The following is a 19,866-nucleotide window of genomic DNA, read 5'->3' on the forward strand; positions in this document are numbered from 1 at the left end:
ATGCTGGCTGGGGACTTCTGGGAGTTGAAGTCCACTCATCTTAAAGTGGCCAAGTTTGGACAACACTGCACTAGGAACTATAGTGAGTAAAGCAATGGTAAAGTGGGTATGGACACCCATATGCATGGGCAGGGCTATTTCTCCCCCATTTGTACAGCTGGCAATAAAAAGTTTGTGTTTTCAATTATGCAAAATGTATTTGACAAGATATGCCAGAATCCCATCTCTGATTTTCACCACCACACTGGAAGTCTGGAGGGGATTCTGAGGGCCACAAAAAGTCCTTGTCTCTGATGCTGGAGATTGCCTGCACTTGCCCTGTTGTGTTACCGCACTTTGGTTTAGGTGTACATGCAACCATTCTGAGAAAATATATCTTTAGATATTTTAAATATATATCTAAATATAAATATACAATATATTATGTATTTTGATATGCATAATACATGTTATATTGCATATAAAAATGTATTATGCATATCAAAATACGTAATATATTGTATGGCCTTACAAATGGGCAAATAACTTCCAAAAACAGATTGATTTGCTCATCTGCCAGTCAAAAGCGTGATTTTCCAAACACTCAACACCAGAGGGCAGAACATTCCTATCTCTTGTCCTGCATCCTGGAAAATACCGGAAAGAAAAAAATATACTATTGTTGCTCTTCTGTGAGCAATATTTCAAGGAGGCTGATGAATCTGAAAGAATTGTGAACAGTTTTATTGCTTGTTTCCACCATATATTGGTTCTTTTTCATCCTTTCATTGCCAAAGTCATTTCCTGTTTTCTGGAGCGATGCAACTCCTTCAGAAGAGGTCCTCTGGGACGACAGGGAGCCTGTCTGAAGCACTCCTTTTGGAACTGTGAAAGCTGTCAAGTCTTTTCCTGGCTTGCAAAGCTGCTTCAAAGCTGCTCCTGGCTGTCTCCATCTGTGTGCACCCCCGCTTTGTTTCACTGCCCCCCCCCCCCCCCAGCATTTTGAAGCCACATCAGTCTGGAAGAAGATCCATCTACACTTTTGATTACATAGAAGAGAAGTGTTTTGTATGTCTTCCTGCATAGCCTTCATAACCTGTTTAATATTCTGTCCAAGCCTGCTGTATACCTTCCTGTGTTCTTTTTTCAAAACAGAAATTAAGAAAAACATTTGTGCCAAGGCACTGAAACTCTACCAAGACAATGAGAATTATGCATCACACTTAAATAATGGGGATCAGCAGTGGCTTAATTCCTGTTGTTTGTGCTGTATAAGAGAGCAATTAGACCCAGGGGAGAATCGGCAGACTTTCAGGTACTGGTCACCAGTTCTCAGGAGGATAGCAAGCTCCTGGTTGTGCACAGCCTGCATGGTGAGCGATGCTGGGATTTGTAGTTCTAACGAGACTATTTCCCCTTCAAATCTATGAGAATAGTCAGCAGAGGCTGTGGCAGGGGTGACGTCAAAACCAGCAAGAAGGTGGACAGCAAGAGATTGTGATGGAAGCTGTGCCCCTTGGGACAAGCAGATTTGAACAGGACTGGGGTCTGCATCACGATGCTGCGTCCACCGTTCTGCCCACACAAACACACATGGACACCGCTGAGGATGGTAGTTTTTTTCACACGTCATTGCAGAGCCTCTTCTACTGAGCAGTTTGGCCTCAATTTCTAGAAAAGTAGAGACTGATAAAAATGGGGCAGGTGGATAAACAGCTGTTGGGCTGTCTTGGTTTTTCAAATGGAAGAGCTGCTGCCCCTTTAAGATAAACTTCTGCCTCTGCAGTGGAAGGTCTGTTCCCTCCTGATCTCCAGGGAGAGTTTGCCCCTTGTGAATGTGAAGAAATATGGACATGGTGGAGTGGAGGCGTGAAATGTTTTGATTCTGCAGGGAGATGATGCATTCATTCATTCATTTAAGGGCTTAATGGGTGGACAGCAATAAAAGCAGAATAAGACCCATGAAAGGACACAAAAGTCACACCAAGAAAACATACATTTTGGGGAGCCCCACCATATGTCACACCTCACAGGACACGCTCATAGACATCCTGGCCCCAAACCCAAGGGGACATCCATCTTCAGTGCCTTCCTAAAGGGTAACAGGGCCAGGGCCAGTTGAATGGATGTGTCTCTAACTTATGATACCTTTGAATTTGAATGGATGTGTCACTTAATAGCTTAGGATAGTGTTTTGTTGGAAATGACATTGTGTCTTCAAGAGCTGCTGGCTGGCTTCACACACTTTGCTAGGTTTCAAGAGTGTTGTGTCATTCTAGCCACTGACATTTCTACACCATGGCTTATATCATCCTGTATAAACCCAGCCAACTGACTGTCAATAAACCCTGATCTGCAAAATTGTACGAACTGGTCCAAATATGTGAACTAATCTTCTGTGTTACCTACAGGTTGGCTTGTGGATACAACCGGCAGCTACACTGAATTTTCCTGCTTTGTGGGTTTTCCATGGTACTCAGTTCAACACTGTTGTGCTGCACAAGACTGGCCAAGATCAGACCCACTTCCTCAGGGCCAGGAGGCAGAGACACTCAGGCCAAGCAAGGAAGTTGGGCAAATGGAACCATAGTTTATTTGGTAACTGGCAAACTGGATCAGAGAGGTGAAGAATTCTTGGCTGGTGAGCTGCAGCACAAGATGACACACATGCTAAATGTCTCCCTTTGCCTGCACAGAAGTGTTTGCCTAAATCAGATTTTGCAAAGTCTGCTACAGTCGAAGGGCTTGTTTTTTCTCTCTCCAAGGGAGGTCTTTTCAGCTGGAAATGTTTTGCCTTCCCAGCAGATTAAATTGTAGCAAATGGAGGTGGGGATGATGATGATTGTGTAAAACATGGTGGGATCCCAGTAGTGTGAGGTGCCTGTGCTCATCCTTAGAAATAACTTGTATTCACCAAGAAAGAAAACAAGGAATTGAAACAGGATGAGACAGAAATGGTTCAGATGATGTTGGCCCAGTAAGCCCTCTAATATGATACTTTTTTAGATGGGCTCCATAGACGCGTCTCAGCATTGCTTGCAAAGAGCTGTTCTGGAGAGCCATGTTTTATAGTGTTGCTTGCCTTCCTTTTAGTGGCAAAGAAGGTTTTGCCTGGATTAGACATAAAGCTGGACATGGACTTTAGAAAAGTGTCTGAAACCCATTCATTACAGATGTATATTTTAAGCTGGACCTTCCCTGCTTTTTCTAAAAATCTATCCAAGATCAAAAGCTTCCAGTAGGTTTTCCCCATTGATCAACTTTATTGGAAACCAGAGAACGTTCATCATTTTTGATGCTGGATGCATTCACACCTACCCTTCCCAACAGGGGTCTAGGAGTCTAAAACTGGAGCAATAGCCTACTTTGTCTTTGTACTGCCCAGGGGTGAATAACACATTACTCCTTATTCAATGCAATAAACACTTTCCAGATATGGTTATATTAACTGCACTGGGAAATCCTGTTTCTACAGAGGTAGGAACTGCAATCACACCTTTAATCAACTGCCTTGAGGACTTCCCAATGGTGTCATGTGACTCTGTGATTACTTTTGGCATGTGACACGGAAGGAAGGATGCCAGAAGCTGATCCCAGATTATTAAGAAGGTGCTGAGAAATCATTTTAAAGGGTAGAGCAGTCAAGTAATCTATTAAGGCTTAATTGAGAAACCACACTGTGGGGCTGCCAACACTGCCTAGATTTATTCCCATGCTATCCCAATGGGCAGTGGCCCCAACTGGTTTCATCCAAATCCTTTGGAGTATCATGGTAATTCAGAGGTCGCTGTGAATCATTTTAAACAAAAAGGTGGTCTGTGTGATTTCAAATGTCCTATTTGTACATTTCAAAGAGGTAGTTATATTTGCTCGTTGCAGCAAAAACAACTAAGAATCTTGCGGCACGTTAAGAGCTATCAAGTTTATTGTAGCATGTGGATTTTTGTCCTACATCCACTTTATCCCTGGGAGTGTTTGCCATTCTTGCTCACTTCTGTACCAAATACCATTGGCTTGGCGGAAATCTATGCAAAGTCTCTAGTTCAAGTATTGAGTATATAATCTGATCTGCAAGAGAATTTGGAAGTTACTCTATCAGGAACTCCAGCAGTGTTGCTAAGGCTGGGCAGGACTAGGAACCTAAATTCAGCTTTGCATATATTAAAAATTTTTTAAAAATGGCAGAGGGCTTGTCCTCCTCTTCCTCCAGTTGAGGATGTTTTACCCAGCAGTTTATCCAAACTCTTCTAAACAAGTTTTAAATGTGTAAGAGAGATAGGAGGGAAGGAGGATTGACTAAGTATTGGATGGTATGCCCCGAATGCGTTTATGTGTGTAGGTAAATGTGTAACAATCTGTAGGGCATTTTGTTCAGGATCACCTCAACAGTATTAGCCTCACTGAAGATATCCAATTGCATGGACACAGTTCTGGTTTCTGAATTATGAATCTTTGATATTCTTGTCACTTCAACTTTTCACTGTTGCTTGATAAAACAGATTATTTTGCTGTCTGATCCTTCCTTTAGAAACCAAAGTGTTTCCTGAATCCATTTACAAACACAGCTAAACAATTTATACATAAACTGATTGTGTTCCTTCATCGGTTTCATCACAACTAAGATCAGAGGATCTTAGAAGATCAGAAAACAAATTCTTAGTGGTATGCAAACAAAATGAGTTTCCAAAATTTGATAGTACTGGGAACTGCAGGCTGCACGCAACCCCCACCAGTAGTAAATTTTCCATTCTGTTACAGCAACCTGCAAAGTCTCAATGGACCAGAGAGGGGCTATGGAATCATCCTTTCTTCAAGCTGAAAGTGGCAACTTGATGCTTTCCAATAGGAAATTGTCAATTAGAAACTTCAAATGTTGAAGATGTCCCATTAAAGGCCTGGACCGAACTAAGGAATTCTTTGCTGTGTCCAAAATATTGCATTCTGTACTTTCCTGACTCAGTGGTCTTTGGGATGAGCCATTCTATTATAGATGTACTTTGGCCCCTCATGCCTTTCCTCCAGATGATCCTGATGGGAAAAGAAAGTTTCATGAATGAAAGTGGTGTCTTAAGAGTAATGCAGGCTTGACTTAGTCAAATACAGATAACTTTCAGGTTTCAGTACAGTATCAGAAAAGCCCATTGCATCACAAAGTTCTTCTTGGAATGTGGAGTAAATTATGGGGAAGGGAGGAACACAACCAGCCTTGTGCTTTCAAAGCCAATGTCTTCAGGAAAAGAGTTAAAAAAAAAAAGAAAGAAAACGGGCAAGTGATGTTTCATTGTGACCAAGGCCTTTAATGTCATAATATGTGCAAATGAAAGATTAAGTCAGACATCAATGACCTAAGTAGCTGAATTATAATATTTACATAACTCAACATCTCACCTTATCATCCTCAAAGCTCACCGATGAACTGAAACAGCCTCCACCTTAAAGAATCATCATTAGATCTTACCTATGCAATATTTGTCTGGGCACAGTTTGTTTCTTCCCTCCTCTAGCAATTAACACTAGAGCACATTGGTAGAGTCTATCGGTAGATATTTTTTGGCAGACCCTATGATTGTACTGGTTCAAACTGCAGATAGAAAATATTTTAAATCATTCCTCCCAAGCTCTGGTCCTGCCACAACTGTCTTCTTGGAAGTATTATTTGACCAGAGAAGGAACATCTCAGAGATGCCACGCAATAAAAGCAAGCTTTACACCTCTTTCCATGCAGCTCCTGCTCCTGATTTTGACCTCCCTGCACTGTTGCAATCTTTCAAAAAGACCTAAGCAACGTCAGACGATAGCGTGCATCTGTGTTTGGAAAATGTAGCCCAGTGTGAATATCTGCTGAAATACATAAAGTCTGGAGAGGATTCCTTACCGGGTATCCCATGAGGCATCGTCATGCAGCACTTGCCAACTTTTAGAAACGTTGTCATATTTCTCTACTGTCAGGAAAGTAAAAGTGGTCTGGAAAGAATAATACAGCGATAGAGACATGAAACAAGCTTCCCAGGGACTATCAATTACGGATATGTGTTGGATATGATCAGAGGATCTCTCTGGGTCACCTAATGCTTTATTGTTTAAACCTCTTTCACGATTATGTATCTTCTGTTCATTTGTTTCCTCTTCCCCATCTTCCCTCTCCTTATTTGCAGTTATGATTATAAATGATAGATAGATAAAAGATAGATGATAGATAATAGATATTGCATCTCAGAATTACTTAGTTTAATGCAGGGAATCTAAGGACCCACTTAATTCTTCTGAATAATCTTTCCTGGTTCTCATCTTACCATGTTCTTTGCAGAATTCCTTGGATTTGCACCTATAAAATGCACTTCAGCAGCCTCCCCCTAGGTGAAAGAGTTAGAATGAGTTTTGAGAAAATGAGCCTTAAGTCATATACATGGCACAGGTTAATCCATACTGTTATGGCACAAGGCTCTTGACCTTCAGAGATTACCTTGTGTTCAAAATGAGCAGCTTCCCTGGGTGTTGTGCTGTCACTATTTAGAAGGTGGTGCAGGGAGACTACTGTTCAATACCTAGAAGGTTGACCTATGAAGTCCTGTCTCCTATGTTATTTAAGATTTGCATGAAATCACTTGGGAGAAGGACCCTTCACAGTTTTGGAATGGAGGGCCATCAGAATGCTTGCCCCTATGCTGCGCTATGCCCCATACTCTTCTAAGTCCAAGGAAGCAGTCAATACTCTTGAACCGTGCCTAATATCAATAAAGGGTCAGAAGAGGGAGAATAGGCTGAAAAGAATGAGGCAAAGTTGAGGTGCTACTGATAAAAGGAAAAGTGAATTTAGGGACTGAGATGAGACTTGTTTTAGATGGGGATGAACTCCCCCAAAAGAGCAGTTGACTCTCTTTAATGGGTTGGTGATGGCTCTTAAAGCCCCAGACATCTTAGGATCTAACTGCCTGGGCACTGTATCTCCCACTATGAATCTGCCCAGGTGCTGAGATCAACAGAAGGGACCCTTTGCAAGATGCCTCACTGTTCAGCTGCCCTCCGCACAGGACTTTCTCCTGTGCAACTCCCAGGCAGTGGATTGCCTTCCCCAAGGGGCTGTGTTTTTCTCCAGAAATTAGAAAAATGGCAAAGGTGCCTCTTTTTCTCTAAGCCTTTAATTGGCAATTATGATCCTTATTTATTCTTTTTGTTTCATCAATTTGTACAGCTGCTCATTTCAACACATGACCCTACTGCAAACAATAATAGAAACAATTATAATCATAGTGCAAAAATTGAAATACATAGCAGCCGAGGAAAATATCACGCTCAACAAATGCTAATACAGCCAGGAGATGGGCCCCTTCACACTTTTGGGGTCCCAGGACCAGGACTAGAATCTGGTCTTTAAGACCTTATGAAAACCCAGCAGGATTGAGGCTATGCTAATTTCTACAGGGAGAATATTCCTTAGGGTAGGTGCTATGGCAGAAAAGGCATGATGCTTATTTCCATTTTACTGTCATATTTAAATTCTGTACTTTATTTTATTGCTGTAAGTGCCGGGAGCGCTTTTATCATCTGAAAAGGGGGGGGGGGGAATTTAATATAAATGAAGGAGGCTAGGTTGACAGATATAGTAGGTCTGATCCAAAGGCACTTAAGGTTTCTTAATCCTAATCCTAATCTAATGCCCTCATTGCTGCACCATTCTTGGAATGGATGTGTGAAAAAGAAGTATACCTACCGCTTTGTATGTTGGCCGGACATCTTGTAGCACATCACCATACTTCCAACCAAGTGGCTTTGCATCAAAAATAAGGGGCAAAAGGTTCAGGTTTGTTATATTTAAGCAGGGTGGCTCTGGAAGATTTGGTAAATCCTGAGTGGTACCCTGAAACAAATGTAATACAGTTTCGAAGGAAAGGTGTTTTAACCCTAACCAGGAAATAGAACAAAAGAAAAAGGGAGAGGGATTATATAATAAAGAAGTTCTGCTGCATGGAGTTGAGATTCTGTTCAGGATTTCTGTATCCTCTTCTGAATGTTCAGTTCTCGTTTTGTTTCCCCCTTGTTTTCTATTTTTAGGCTCCTTCAAATATACATGGCTGGTTTTAACCTTCCATAGCAAACCATGGAAGCAATAGTCATTTGCACTTTGCTGCTTGTTTACTCTGGGAATGTGCTTGTTAAAAAATAAAAAAATAATTCTCTTGGGCATGGGTGGTAGGTAGTAGTCAGCATGCTATTCAGCATGGTTTAACACCACATTTACTTGGGGGATGCTAGAATGCAGAACAAAATAGCTTGCTTGGAGTTTCTCTTAGTGGAACACTTCCCCATTAGAATGCAGCCCTTCTGAAACCTTCTATCTTATGTGCACCTTTATAGGTTGCACTTCTATTTCCACTTAAATATAAAGAATCAGAGATCTCAGTTCTTTAATATTGCATGCTTGCAATTTGTTCTTACCGTAGCAATAGCTTTGGCCAGACCTTGAAATAATTGTATATAAGCAGAAAGAGTGTGTGGTCCAAAAATGGTAGATGCTCCTTCATACCGTTGAACCTACAAAGTGAGACACAAAGGTCTATGAATTCATGATAGTTTCAAGATCCTAACAGAAGACTAAATTTTATATAGACTATAGCCACAAGCCATACATTCTACGCATTTTTGTATTAAGAATATTACAACTTAATTACCTGATATTCTTCATAAGTAACTATATAATGGGTGTAAATGTTGCACAATCCTGAAAGTATAATATCCATTCCCGCTTTCCCTTGAATTTCAAATTCCTATGGAACAGAAGAACAGTGTTGAAAACAAAAATAAAAAAGAAACAAATGGAACAAAAAATCTAAATTCAGAGCACAAACAGAGCATTTATTCATTTGTTCAAGATTTCTACCATGACTAGCAATTTAGAAAAAAAAGCAAAATATGAAGTCAAGGATGCAGCCCTAAAATAATTAGAATAGAATAGAATATTTTGATAACAATCACTGACCAGAATTGCAAACAGAAACACATTGAAATGTAATAGCCTGTCCTAAAATAAATACAATAGGCTATTAAATTAATGTCTGCAAAGAATCCCCCTCCCCAAAGAAAGCTGCCAGAGAGTAAAACAGCCATTTTTTAATAAAGAGCTTGGAAGACATAAATATTTGGCTTACTGTTTAAATGAAAACAGTGTAGATACCAAGCAAAGCTACCAAGATGTAAGGAAGTTGGATTGAAAAGAATCAGGTATCCCAAACCGGGCCCATATTTAAGCAGCATGGGAATGCAAAGAGGCTACATATATGCCATCTGTAAACTAATCTCACATCTCCTGTTAGCTGAAGGGATCAAATATAAGTATAGGCAAGGCCCCATTATACAGCTGATGTTTTAGGATATTCAGGTCTGATGATGCAAGTCTTCATAAGTAGAAGACAGATGTTTTCTCTCTCCTCTTATGGGTACGGTCATCATATATGCCCCCCCATTTGACTTCCTTGAGCATAAGGTGACACATCCCTGAATTAGAAGAAATCGGATGGATGGAAGGTCATATTCTAGAGAGCCAATATGGTGCAGTGGTTAAGGTTCTAGACGAGGAACAGGGACAGCCAGGTTCTAGTCTTCCCTCAGGCAGGGAAGCCAGCTGCATAACCTGGGGCAAATAACCCCCTCAGCCTAATCAGCATCAGGCTGTGCAACAAGCCACATGAATTTAAAAAGAAAAAAAGAGTGCTCACTGCATCATGCACTGCTTTACTGTGAGAACGGCAGCAAGCCCAGTGCAAAACAAGCAGATCCTGCAACCAACAGGGGAAACTCTAGGAACAACCAGAAGAAGGTTATATTCTGCAGGGAGACAAATGGTTGGGCCCAGCTGGATGGCAGTCACTGTCTGTCAGGCCCAGCCCAAGAACAACAGGGAAACAATCCAACCAAGTTCAGTTCTTTTATTGCTTACACCATCTAGACAGAATCTTGCCAGACTAAATCTGTACTCCACTAACCCAATGGATATACCCTGGGAGATCCTAGGGAGTGGCTACCCTAAGTCTCTCCCTCTTCCCAGGCCCTGCTCTGGACTGTGCTGCTTCCTGTCTCCCTCCTTCCCTCCTGGAGTGTGCTCCCTCCTTCCTGAGAACCTGTCTCTCCACTGCAATCCACCACATCCTCCCCCCCCCTCGCAGATACAGTGCATCACACCGTCTAACAGAAACACCCTGCAACTCCATCCTTTCTTCATCCTTCTTGGGATATCTGATTTTATGCTCCAATCTCTAACATACATTATTTTACTGGAAAATAAAAGCTGCTGGAGCGGGCTATAGCGCTGTGCTTTCATACACAGGTTGTGGGTTTGTGATGTTTGTGATCTGAATGGGAGACTGATCACAGTGCAATGTGAAGGGAGCACCCGAGTGGGATAGGAAGGGGAAGAAAAACCAGTAAGAAATAAGTAAAAGAGGAGATAAGAGTAGTGGCAGTGAGATTTCGGTCAATATTGATGTCTTCCCAAAATAAACCTAAAAGAAATTATTCCATTTCTTATCAGATCAACCCATTTTTCCATAAAAAAAAATTAAGTCTTGTATACTAGAGTCAAGGAGAAATTGAGAAACCAGAAAAAAAGAGAAGTTCATCTAAAATCCATTCATTCTAGAGGTTGAGTACAAATTTATTTAAGGGGGAAGAATAACTAGAATGAGCTAGGTAAAAGAGGAGGTAAGAATGAAGAGTATATCATTTTGGTAGTGGCAATGAGATTTTGGTTAATATTGATGTCTTCTCAAAATAAACTTAAAAGACATTATTCCCTTTCTTATCATATCAACCCATTTTTAATCACAGAAAGAATTAACCCAAATAGTTTAATTAAGTCTTATATATTAGACAATTATGAAGTCAAGGAGAAATTGAGAAACCAGAAAAAAGAAAAGTTCATGGTGGCGAACATTCATAAAACAAATTAAAGACAAATTGGTATCATAATACAAAAATTAAAATGCACACAGCAGTCTTTTGAAATTCCTTAATAAACATATGGACAGAGAAGCTGGATAGAGGATTTCTCCTATTTTTTCCATGGGAAGGAGAAATTCTCCAACGTTTTTTTTTTCTTTGCAGTGACAGTAATGTTGCTACCAAAAAAAAAAAAACAACTCTTGGAGGCTGCAGTTTGTTAGTGAGCTAACTATGTAATGAAGAACAAGACATTCATATATGTTCCTTGGCCACCTCACCAATATGTGCTGGAATGTCACACTCCACTGGTAAGAATTTCTCAACTTCTTCCAAAGAGAAAGCCTCTTTTGTCAAACTGAATGAGTCCGGGCTTTAAACATTGCAAGGATATTTCTCTACCGACACTCACTCCTTCCTTTCTTATTCTAAAGCTGCCCACTTACTTTTTTCACAGCTTCACGGACTCTTCGTCCAGCCATTGTCCTGGAAGACACACACGCACAGAAACACACACAAAAGGAGTATCAGTTTCCATATCCTTCTATAGAGCTGATGACAGATTCTCAAAGGAGGTTGTTAGATTATTCATTTTAAGAAAGATGGAAGGATAATCATTAGTACATGTATGTGCATGAATGATATTATATTATAAATACAGAATATAAATTCATACGTAAACTCTCCTGGAAGAGCCACGATGGCTGCAGATCCAATGGTAACCATCTGAACATCAATTATATCTGGATGCCACGGGTAAGGCTTGGTAAGCTTAAGTAATTCAAGAAAGAAGGGGGAATCTTAGGTCAGCCTTTATATTAAATAATGTCATCAAGAATAAAACCACATTCTCTCTCTGATGTCACTCAAGGGACTTGTGATGGATCAGAACTGGGGAGGGCAATGTGAGCACAGGGAACTCTCAAACCAACCCCTATGATTGATGCCATGCTGTTCCCCAGCAGAAAATGTCAGAAACACGATGCACAAATCCTTTGATAGGTTCAGCTTGTTCGTGTCAGCACCCACCATCCAAAGCTAAATATGGAACTCTCTGAAGGTCTATGAACAAAGAGAAGTTCCACCTTGCTAGGACTCATCCCACCCCTAACCGTCTCTATGCACCTGCTCAGGATTTCCATCACTTCTCTGGCACAGTCTGGGATGGGGATATACACGTGGATATCATCAGTGTATTGGTGACCATCCACCTTGAACCGACAGATGAACTTTCCTTCTCCCAGCTGACAGACCAGCAGATACAGCTAAATGAATTGCTAAATTTGTGTCAGATGCCTCACATCAAACTCTTAAAATTTGTGGTTAAAGTTCAGCAATTTTTGCTAACCCCAATACTTTTCTATACAGTATATACTCTTGTCTATAACTCTGGGTTATCTACACTGCATTTCTCTTCCCTTCCCTTGCTTTTCCCCCCAACATGTCCATTTTGGACTTTGACAGTAAAATCAAACAAAGTTTAAAAGAGCCCAAGGACAAGGCATCCAACAATTTCCCACCAGTACTACAAGATGAGGCTGAGGGACAAAGTGGAGACTGGCATCAGATTTCCACTCTCCTTCCCCTGCAATGTTCTGCCTTGTGCCTCCCAGCATACTCTCTCTGGCCATCACTACTTCAAACTTTTCCCTACTCTCCGGCCTGCATCACATCCCAATGTTGCGACCTGCTATCCCTGCGATCTAGCCCACAGCAATGCCTGTTCAATGAGCCATAGGACCTGCCCTGGATTCCGTAGCTCCGTTCCCACCCCGGGTCCCCTAATGCCCACGATCCACTGAAGTGGATGTTGTTCATTGCTGCTAAGTGCAATGAACACAATCTCTGATGCAATAACTAGTTTAACCAATGAGTTTGCTTCTCCCAGTGGGACCTAGTGGCTCATACCTCTCCTGTAGGAAGTAGAATAGGCTTAGGTTTCTGGCATTCTACCGATTCATCCGACGGCTGAACAAGCAATGCATCACGGACAGCGTCCCAGAATGGGTGGCCTTCAACAGTGCCTGTCAAAAAAAGGTACGTGATGACAGACTGTTTCCCACCCTTTTAAAATATATTATTGTACTAATATGAAATGTTTAAGAATATCTCACTGTAGTTATAGCAAATTCCATTTTTTCAAGAAGAGCCAGTTTGGTGTAGAAGTCAAACATGGGGGACAAGAACCTGGGAGACTGGGAGTTGTGTTCCTGCCATAGGAGGTGTTTGGGCCAGGCCCTCTCTCTCAACCCCAGGAAGAATGGCAAACCACTTCTGAAAATGTTGGTAAGAAAACTGCAGGAGTTGCCAGGAGACAAGACTAACTTAAAGGCACACATTCTGGTTCCTTTTACTTTTTTTAAAGGCAGTATAATTAATAGAATCTATCATTGTCAAAGGGCATTTGACAGATTTCTAGATTCAGCACCATTGCCTTTAAACAAAGAAGCAAGAGACTCATCTAAACATGTTTACAACCGGAAAACATTTGTTCTGATTGCTGGTGAGGACTGAGCAGTAAAGTTAAGGATGCCTGTTACTTACAGCCATCTATTATTTTATAAGGTGCAGATGTGAGAGAGGTTGTGGGAGCCTGGGAGAGGAATGAAAGAGGGAGTACACCTACAACCAAGAGATAGTGGACACGATATTTGGGGGTTTATCTCATAAAAGGCAACTTAGTCCAGCTGGCAAGAAATCCAGGAAGAAGTGCTACAGATCATTCAAAATGGCTTAATGAACTCCTTATGAATAGGACTGGAAACTCCTCTTACAATTTCCAAGATTCTGTATTTATGCACAGATTACCATTAAATATGCCTGATTGTAATCTGTGGAGGTTTTGCTGTCTTGATGTCCTTGAGCTCAATGCGGCTTGGCCTAATGATTAATTCATGAAATACTTAAGTAAATAATTATCTAAAATTCAGTGAAGAAATACACTGTAAGAGGTAATAACTTTCAATAATGGGGATATGAGTTGTCTTCATTAATTTTGCTGATATGCCAAAACATGGGCTACTGTGCCATTTTATAAGAACAAGCCATCTTTAATATTAGCTGTATTCAGGGCTAATATATTTCATTTCATTTCATTTCATTTTGTTTGATGATATTCCTACATTGCGCCCTTTTCACAGAGGTGATATAAAGTTTTGAAAGACACCCCGTTGAGCAATGCTTTACTGCCTGCTGAAACCAGGGAAAGAAGGCAGCCAGCCTTGTTCTACCAAATTGGGTGATGCTACTGAAAAGGCCTTGTCTTACTACCCATCACCCCAACCTTCATAGTTGTTGGAGACACAACTGAGCTTCTCCTGGAGAGCCACATTTGGCTGGAGAGTCAGCCCCATAGGAGTGATATCCAACTGTTAATAGTATTTCTACATTTTACAACAGAAGTTCTAAACAATGTTCCTGTGTTATCAGATGGATTGCTTTCACACTAATCAGTGTCTCACCTACCACACCATAACTGTTCCTCACGCTACTACAGATAAAGTTGGAAAGACACAGTTGGGTGGGCAGAGCTGGATGGATCTCTCTCCTTTGCTTATCTTTTGACTCATTCAGAAGTCAACGTCTCTTCTTGACGGGGAAGTAAAGGAAGGGAAAACCCTGATTGAAACTCTCTTATTATTTCCCCTGACAAGAAAGAAGTTAAGGCTAGGAAAGGCTACTGGATTATTAGGTCTTATTGATGCTGAGGAATCGCTTAGCTAAAATCTGACAGACTAAGAGAAGCAGGGTTTAGGAAAGGGGCTGGGGTGCAAAAGGAAGTGTCCAAGGGATAAAAGGCCATGATGTAGGAATCTGAATAAGAAAAATATTTCAAATATTGGAATACAGGATCCCCAATTTGTCAGAATCGGCTGTTGTGTACTGCAGGGTCAAGGCAGGATGCAAATCTATTTTTATATTATTTATTATTAGATTTGCATCCTGCCTTACAAGGCCCAGTGGCAAGGTTCACAGTGCAAGCTAAGCAAATGTATTCATTATTTATTTGATTTTTATCCCAACTTTATTTTTGGTCAACTCAAGGCAGCATACATACCTAATGTTCCTATTATCCCCACAACAACAACCCTGTGAGATGTGTTGAACTGAGAGCGAGTGACTGGCCCAAAGTCAGCCTTGGCTTTCACACCTAAGGGAGGCCTAGAACTCACAATCTCCTGGTTTCTAGCCCAGCACCTTAGCCAGTTCACAAGCTGGCTCTCCAAATTTGCCTTCCACACTCGGATGCTCTGCAGAACATGCTGGCTGAGAATTTAGGAAGCTGCAGTCCCAACACATCTAAAGTAGAGCAGAGTAGTAGCTTGGGGAATGCTGTGTAATACAAAGAGTAACAGTAATAAAGAGAATCTGTAGATATTTCTTTCCACTTGCCTTGGGTGAAATTGAACATCCCTGGTCCATCAATGGTACCTGCAGCAAAGCTGTATCCCAAGGCTGCTTTACATGTTTTACCCTTTGGAAAAGCATTGCAAACAGTTAAGGTCTGCATTGTAAATGCTCCTACATTGTTATTGTCTGCCTATGGACACATTGCCTGTGGCAATGGAGGTACACTACCGTATGAGTAGAGTTGAGCTGAACAGTGATGTTACTCATGTCCACCCATTGGTGAGCTGAACTGATGGGACCATCAATCTCTTTGGAGGCCTTCATATATATATCCTGAAATACAAATGGGAACCAATCACTCTATTCTGCTGATACATGTGTACTGTATGTGGGCGTGTGTGTGTATTTCAAGTGTGGGTCTGTGTGTGAATATGTGGTAGGGAGGTCCTGGACCTCCTGAACTGCAACTCCCAGTGACCCTCATCATTAGACATGCGGGTGGAAGCTACTATGATTTGCAGTTCAACAATGGGCATCTGTTCCTCAGCAAGGCTAGCAGGTTGGGGAGACATGAAATACAGCACAAAGAGCCCCAGCCATGATCTTACCCTGACAGAGGGGTAAGAGTGATCATCACAGGGGAAGGTCTTTTCTCCTCCCTCAGTGTAGCTCATACACTCACGGTATCCTACTAGCTAGGAAGCGAGAACTCTAACCAGATAAGATACTGTTAGAAAAAAAGCTATGATATGTGCCATATCATGCCCTATCCCCAATGGGCATGTTAGTTGGAGGTGATGGGAGTTGTAGTTCAACATATTTAAGGAACAATCAAGTAATGGAAGACTAGATTATATCTTTCCTGAATCTTACAGTCTGTTTGAGCTAATTTTAGGTCCAAGCCCTCATAGGAAAAGGATCTAGACTTAATGCAGATGTCTGTAGACAGCTTTCTCAGTGTCTGTCAGGCACCTTATACCAACTGATTTTTACGTTAAAAATTATTCCAATTAAATCTCTAACTATATATATTTGCATATCTGTATACGCTGTACCGTTGTTAAAGTTTTTTTAAAAAACAGAAAAAAAAATTCTAATTAAAAGGAAATGAAAGGTGGCATGTTATCAAGAAAAGTGACAAACTCTAGCATCCATCTTTTTAAAGAATTTTACGTTTCCAGACCTACCTTTGCTTTCAAGTAGATTTGTCTTCCAATTATTTGTGTGCTCTGAAACATGTCTTCTCCAGGACCTGTAGCAATGCACATCTTGGCCTAAATTGGGTTTCAGAACAACAGAGTAGAAGGGAAAAGTCACATGTGCTTGACCAGCCTTCATCTCTGCATCCCCTTCCTTCCATTTTATCTTTATTCCCTCTATTCTGAGTCCTGATTATAAACCCATTTCGATTTCCCTTTCACTTGCTGCTAATCAGGCAGCGTATTTTATATAGCTCTAATATTTGGGTGGTTTTTTTGTTTTTGATTAAACACGCCATACCGAGCAGTACAACACCATTCATGCCAAAGTATTATATGCAGCAACAGTCGATCAACTCCTGCATTCAGTGAGTTCTTGGGAAATATGGTGCTATGTGTTTGCAGCAAGTAAATGAAATAAGTGCAGTTCAGAAAACCTTCATCTGATAGAAATGATAATTGGTGGACACTGCCCGAAGGAAAATGTCAATTAAATCTGGGCTGATTTTTTTTTTAAATAGTGAAATTTAAATGGACAGACTTGTTATATGGTGGACTTGACTTGACTTGACCAAAGGAGATGAGGGAGAGGTCTTTTCTCAGGAATGCTCCATTAGGTCCTACAAAGCAATTTCTCTAATGAAGAGGAGAAGAAATGAATTGACCACCAAGGGCCTATCATCCATATCATTCTGTAGCTAGAACTAGGGCAGGTATCAAAGAGGAATGGGGAGCTAGAATGTGCTTGCCAAGGTTTCATTCTCACATAGCCTCCTCAAAACAATGGGCTACCCCTGAGGATGAGAAAGGCCAAGCAAGGTTGACTAGCCCATCATCACAATCATTCTGTGAGAACAATTGATGAATGCTGAGTTTCTGATGGCACATGGAATGCTGTCTAGTTTAGCAGTAGTATTTATTTATTTATTTATTTATTTATTTATTTATTTATTTATTTATTAAATTTGTATGCTGCCCATCTCCCCCAAAACTATACAAATCAGAAAATTAATAAAATTACTAAAACTCACGGCAATTAAACCTTAATATTACTCCGTACAGTCGATTGTGTCTGTATTCTACAGACCATATATCACAATTTAGAGACATTTGGAGAAATTAAGTCATTCTAATCTGCTAAAAGGCACCAAAGATAGAACGCCCACTGCTCCTGGAATTATATATGTACAGATGCCTGATAGAGAATACGGCATAAAAGAAAATGGGATGTGGTTGCTATAAAACTCATCTCAGCGGACAGAACCATCTTCGTCTGGGATTTTCTTATATTGCCCTTCCAGTACATCTGTTGCTGGCATATAACAATGTAATCCTTCCCTATTTTGACATTTTGATTTAACTTAAAAACCTAGCTGTGCTGAGTGTCGCTGTGGCCTTGAGAAGGTAGTGGGAGAGGCAAGACCGTTGTTCAGTCCTGGGACAGTAGAAAGTGTGCGAAAGAGACTCCCAACTATCCTGCCTTGACTTCTTGTCCTTAAAAATGGGGCAGGGAAGGTTTTGACAGGCCTTTGAGATTCTGTTAGTATACCTACAATGAAGAAGTGATCCTGGAATCCCTGTAGGGTGTCTGATCTGGCTCACCTCAAAGGAATCCCTCTTGGCAGACACATTTGAACCTCTTGTCTCTTATATCTGGAATTCTCTGGCTTAGCTCTAACTTGGCTGCCTTAACCACTACACCAAACTGGTTCTCTATTAGGCGCAGCAGAGTAATGAGAAGGAACCAAATGTTCTATCAAAGCCTGGCATGAATGAGTACTATTACCCAACAATCAGGGTTATGCTGTAACCAAAGGCAGCAATGGAATAATTATTTTTAATATTTGTTAATGGGCACCTAGACCATCCTCAGCAATTCAAAGAGTAATCTACTATGTAAATTGAAACCTAAGGAACCAGATGCTCTCTTTGAAAGACAGTCTGGTTGGAGTTTTATTTATAATGTTCTTTTTTTTTCACCCTGAGTATCGTTGGCCTCTGGAATATAAGAGGGAGGCGTCTGAAACCCGGTGTGATTTCAACCACAAAACACTCACTCCTTCGATCCAGGTCTAACACTTACCCCACCTATGGGGCAGTAACTGCCCATGTTTTCACATGGCTCTCCTGTGTTGATACAATGTGGGCCTTTTGTATTTGGAGACACATCACCTAGGTTGGAGGCTGCAAAAGCTGCTACATATGGACCCTGAAGGGGAAGAAAATCACGTCAGTGACTCCCATTGATACCACAACATTAATCATGCAGGTTCACTGGCATTTGGTGGGGTTGGGGGTATCTTATATTTAAATAAAGTACATGTTTATATTTCATATTTGAAAGATTATTTCTCATTCAAAGGAATGAGAATTGGAAATGAAAGTTTGCTTTCTTGTACTCATTTCATTTCATTACTACTATGCCATGCTTTGTTATTATTATTTAAACTTCTTATAGCTATCCACTCCAATAAACTCCGACCAGCTTAAAAGACACAAAAACAATAAAAACAGTTAAAACATACAACCCCACAGGCAGCCTGGACCAAAACAACCAAAGTTACAAATCAAACCACACCCACAAACACATCAACCTCAAGCCTGGGAACAGAACCAGGTTTTACGGCTTTCTGGAACCCCAGGAGAGTGGGCTCCTGTTCCACATTTCTCCTGCCAACTGCAGAAAGGAACACATTTAATTCTCCGCCTTCTCCAATTTAGGCCCCTCACCTTAGGTTCCTCAACTGTATTGGGACTAAAATCCCGAAATCTTGGCCACTAAAACCTGGAATTCTAGAAATTGAAGTTGCAATGCTTCTGGAGAGGAACAGAGTTGAACTTCAGAATATTGGTAAAACCTAAAGTACTAATAAAATCTTAAATGTTGCTAAAATCTTAATTGGGAGTGATAGTTTGGGGTTAGGATTCCATGCATTGCATGGGAAAGGTCCCAGGTTCGAATCCCAACCTCTTTACATAGCAATAGAAAATTTCCTGTCTGAAACTCTCTGTAGGTGTCTGTCACTGCCAACCACATTGGACTAGTTGAACTACTAGCTGCATTCAGGAGTAGGCTGACACAGCTTACTGTATTACATGCAATGATGCCCATGAGTTGTCTTACCTTTCCTGGAAGGTATCCTTCATTTTTCTCTTGTTCAAAGAGATAAGCTGCATAGCCAATGTTGTCACTACTTACTAAACGGTTGGTGTTGTTCATACTGACGGGGTGAATGGCAAACCAGCTAGTAAATAATCAAAAGAGGAAAACTGTTGGGAAAGTATTTACTTATTTAATTACTTAGTTACTACTTACTAGTATGCCACCCATTCTCAGAGGCTCTAGGCAGCTAATCATATGATTTAACACCCCACCCCCAAACCCTATCTATCATCTCCATCTCTC

The 19,866-nt window shown here is 40.9% G+C and overlaps 1 protein-coding gene across 1 annotated transcript in view; it reads right to left on the reverse strand.

Moving 5' to 3' along the window:
* Window positions 1-3,876: 3,876 nt before the first annotated feature.
* The window catches only part of LOC103060263 (putative neutral ceramidase C), a 35,441-nt gene continuing 19,451 nt past the window's right edge, over window positions 3,877-19,866 (reverse strand). Inside the window, exons 8-21 of the mRNA XM_088128999.1 lie at window positions 19,585-19,705; window positions 18,544-18,669; window positions 16,449-16,535; window positions 15,490-15,594; window positions 15,304-15,385; window positions 12,820-12,935; window positions 11,588-11,682; window positions 11,358-11,397; window positions 8,649-8,744; window positions 8,416-8,511; window positions 7,691-7,837; window positions 6,273-6,332; window positions 5,855-5,943; window positions 3,877-5,007 (exon numbers count right to left, since the gene is read on the reverse strand). Of these exons, the coding sequence (XP_087985125.1) occupies window positions 4,833-5,007; window positions 5,855-5,943; window positions 6,273-6,332; window positions 7,691-7,837; window positions 8,416-8,511; window positions 8,649-8,744; window positions 11,358-11,397; window positions 11,588-11,682; window positions 12,820-12,935; window positions 15,304-15,385; window positions 15,490-15,594; window positions 16,449-16,535; window positions 18,544-18,669; window positions 19,585-19,705 (1,435 nt within the window). The 3' untranslated portion in view covers window positions 3,877-4,832. The remainder of the gene's footprint in view (window positions 5,008-5,854; window positions 5,944-6,272; window positions 6,333-7,690; window positions 7,838-8,415; window positions 8,512-8,648; window positions 8,745-11,357; window positions 11,398-11,587; window positions 11,683-12,819; window positions 12,936-15,303; window positions 15,386-15,489; window positions 15,595-16,448; window positions 16,536-18,543; window positions 18,670-19,584; window positions 19,706-19,866) is intronic.

The sequence above is a fragment of the Python bivittatus genome, unplaced genomic scaffold (genome assembly GCF_059951505.1).
Source record: "Python bivittatus isolate LINGU-HERP-01145 unplaced genomic scaffold, Pbiv_v1 ctg000780_np1212, whole genome shotgun sequence".
NCBI lineage: Eukaryota > Metazoa > Chordata > Lepidosauria > Squamata > Pythonidae > Python > Python bivittatus.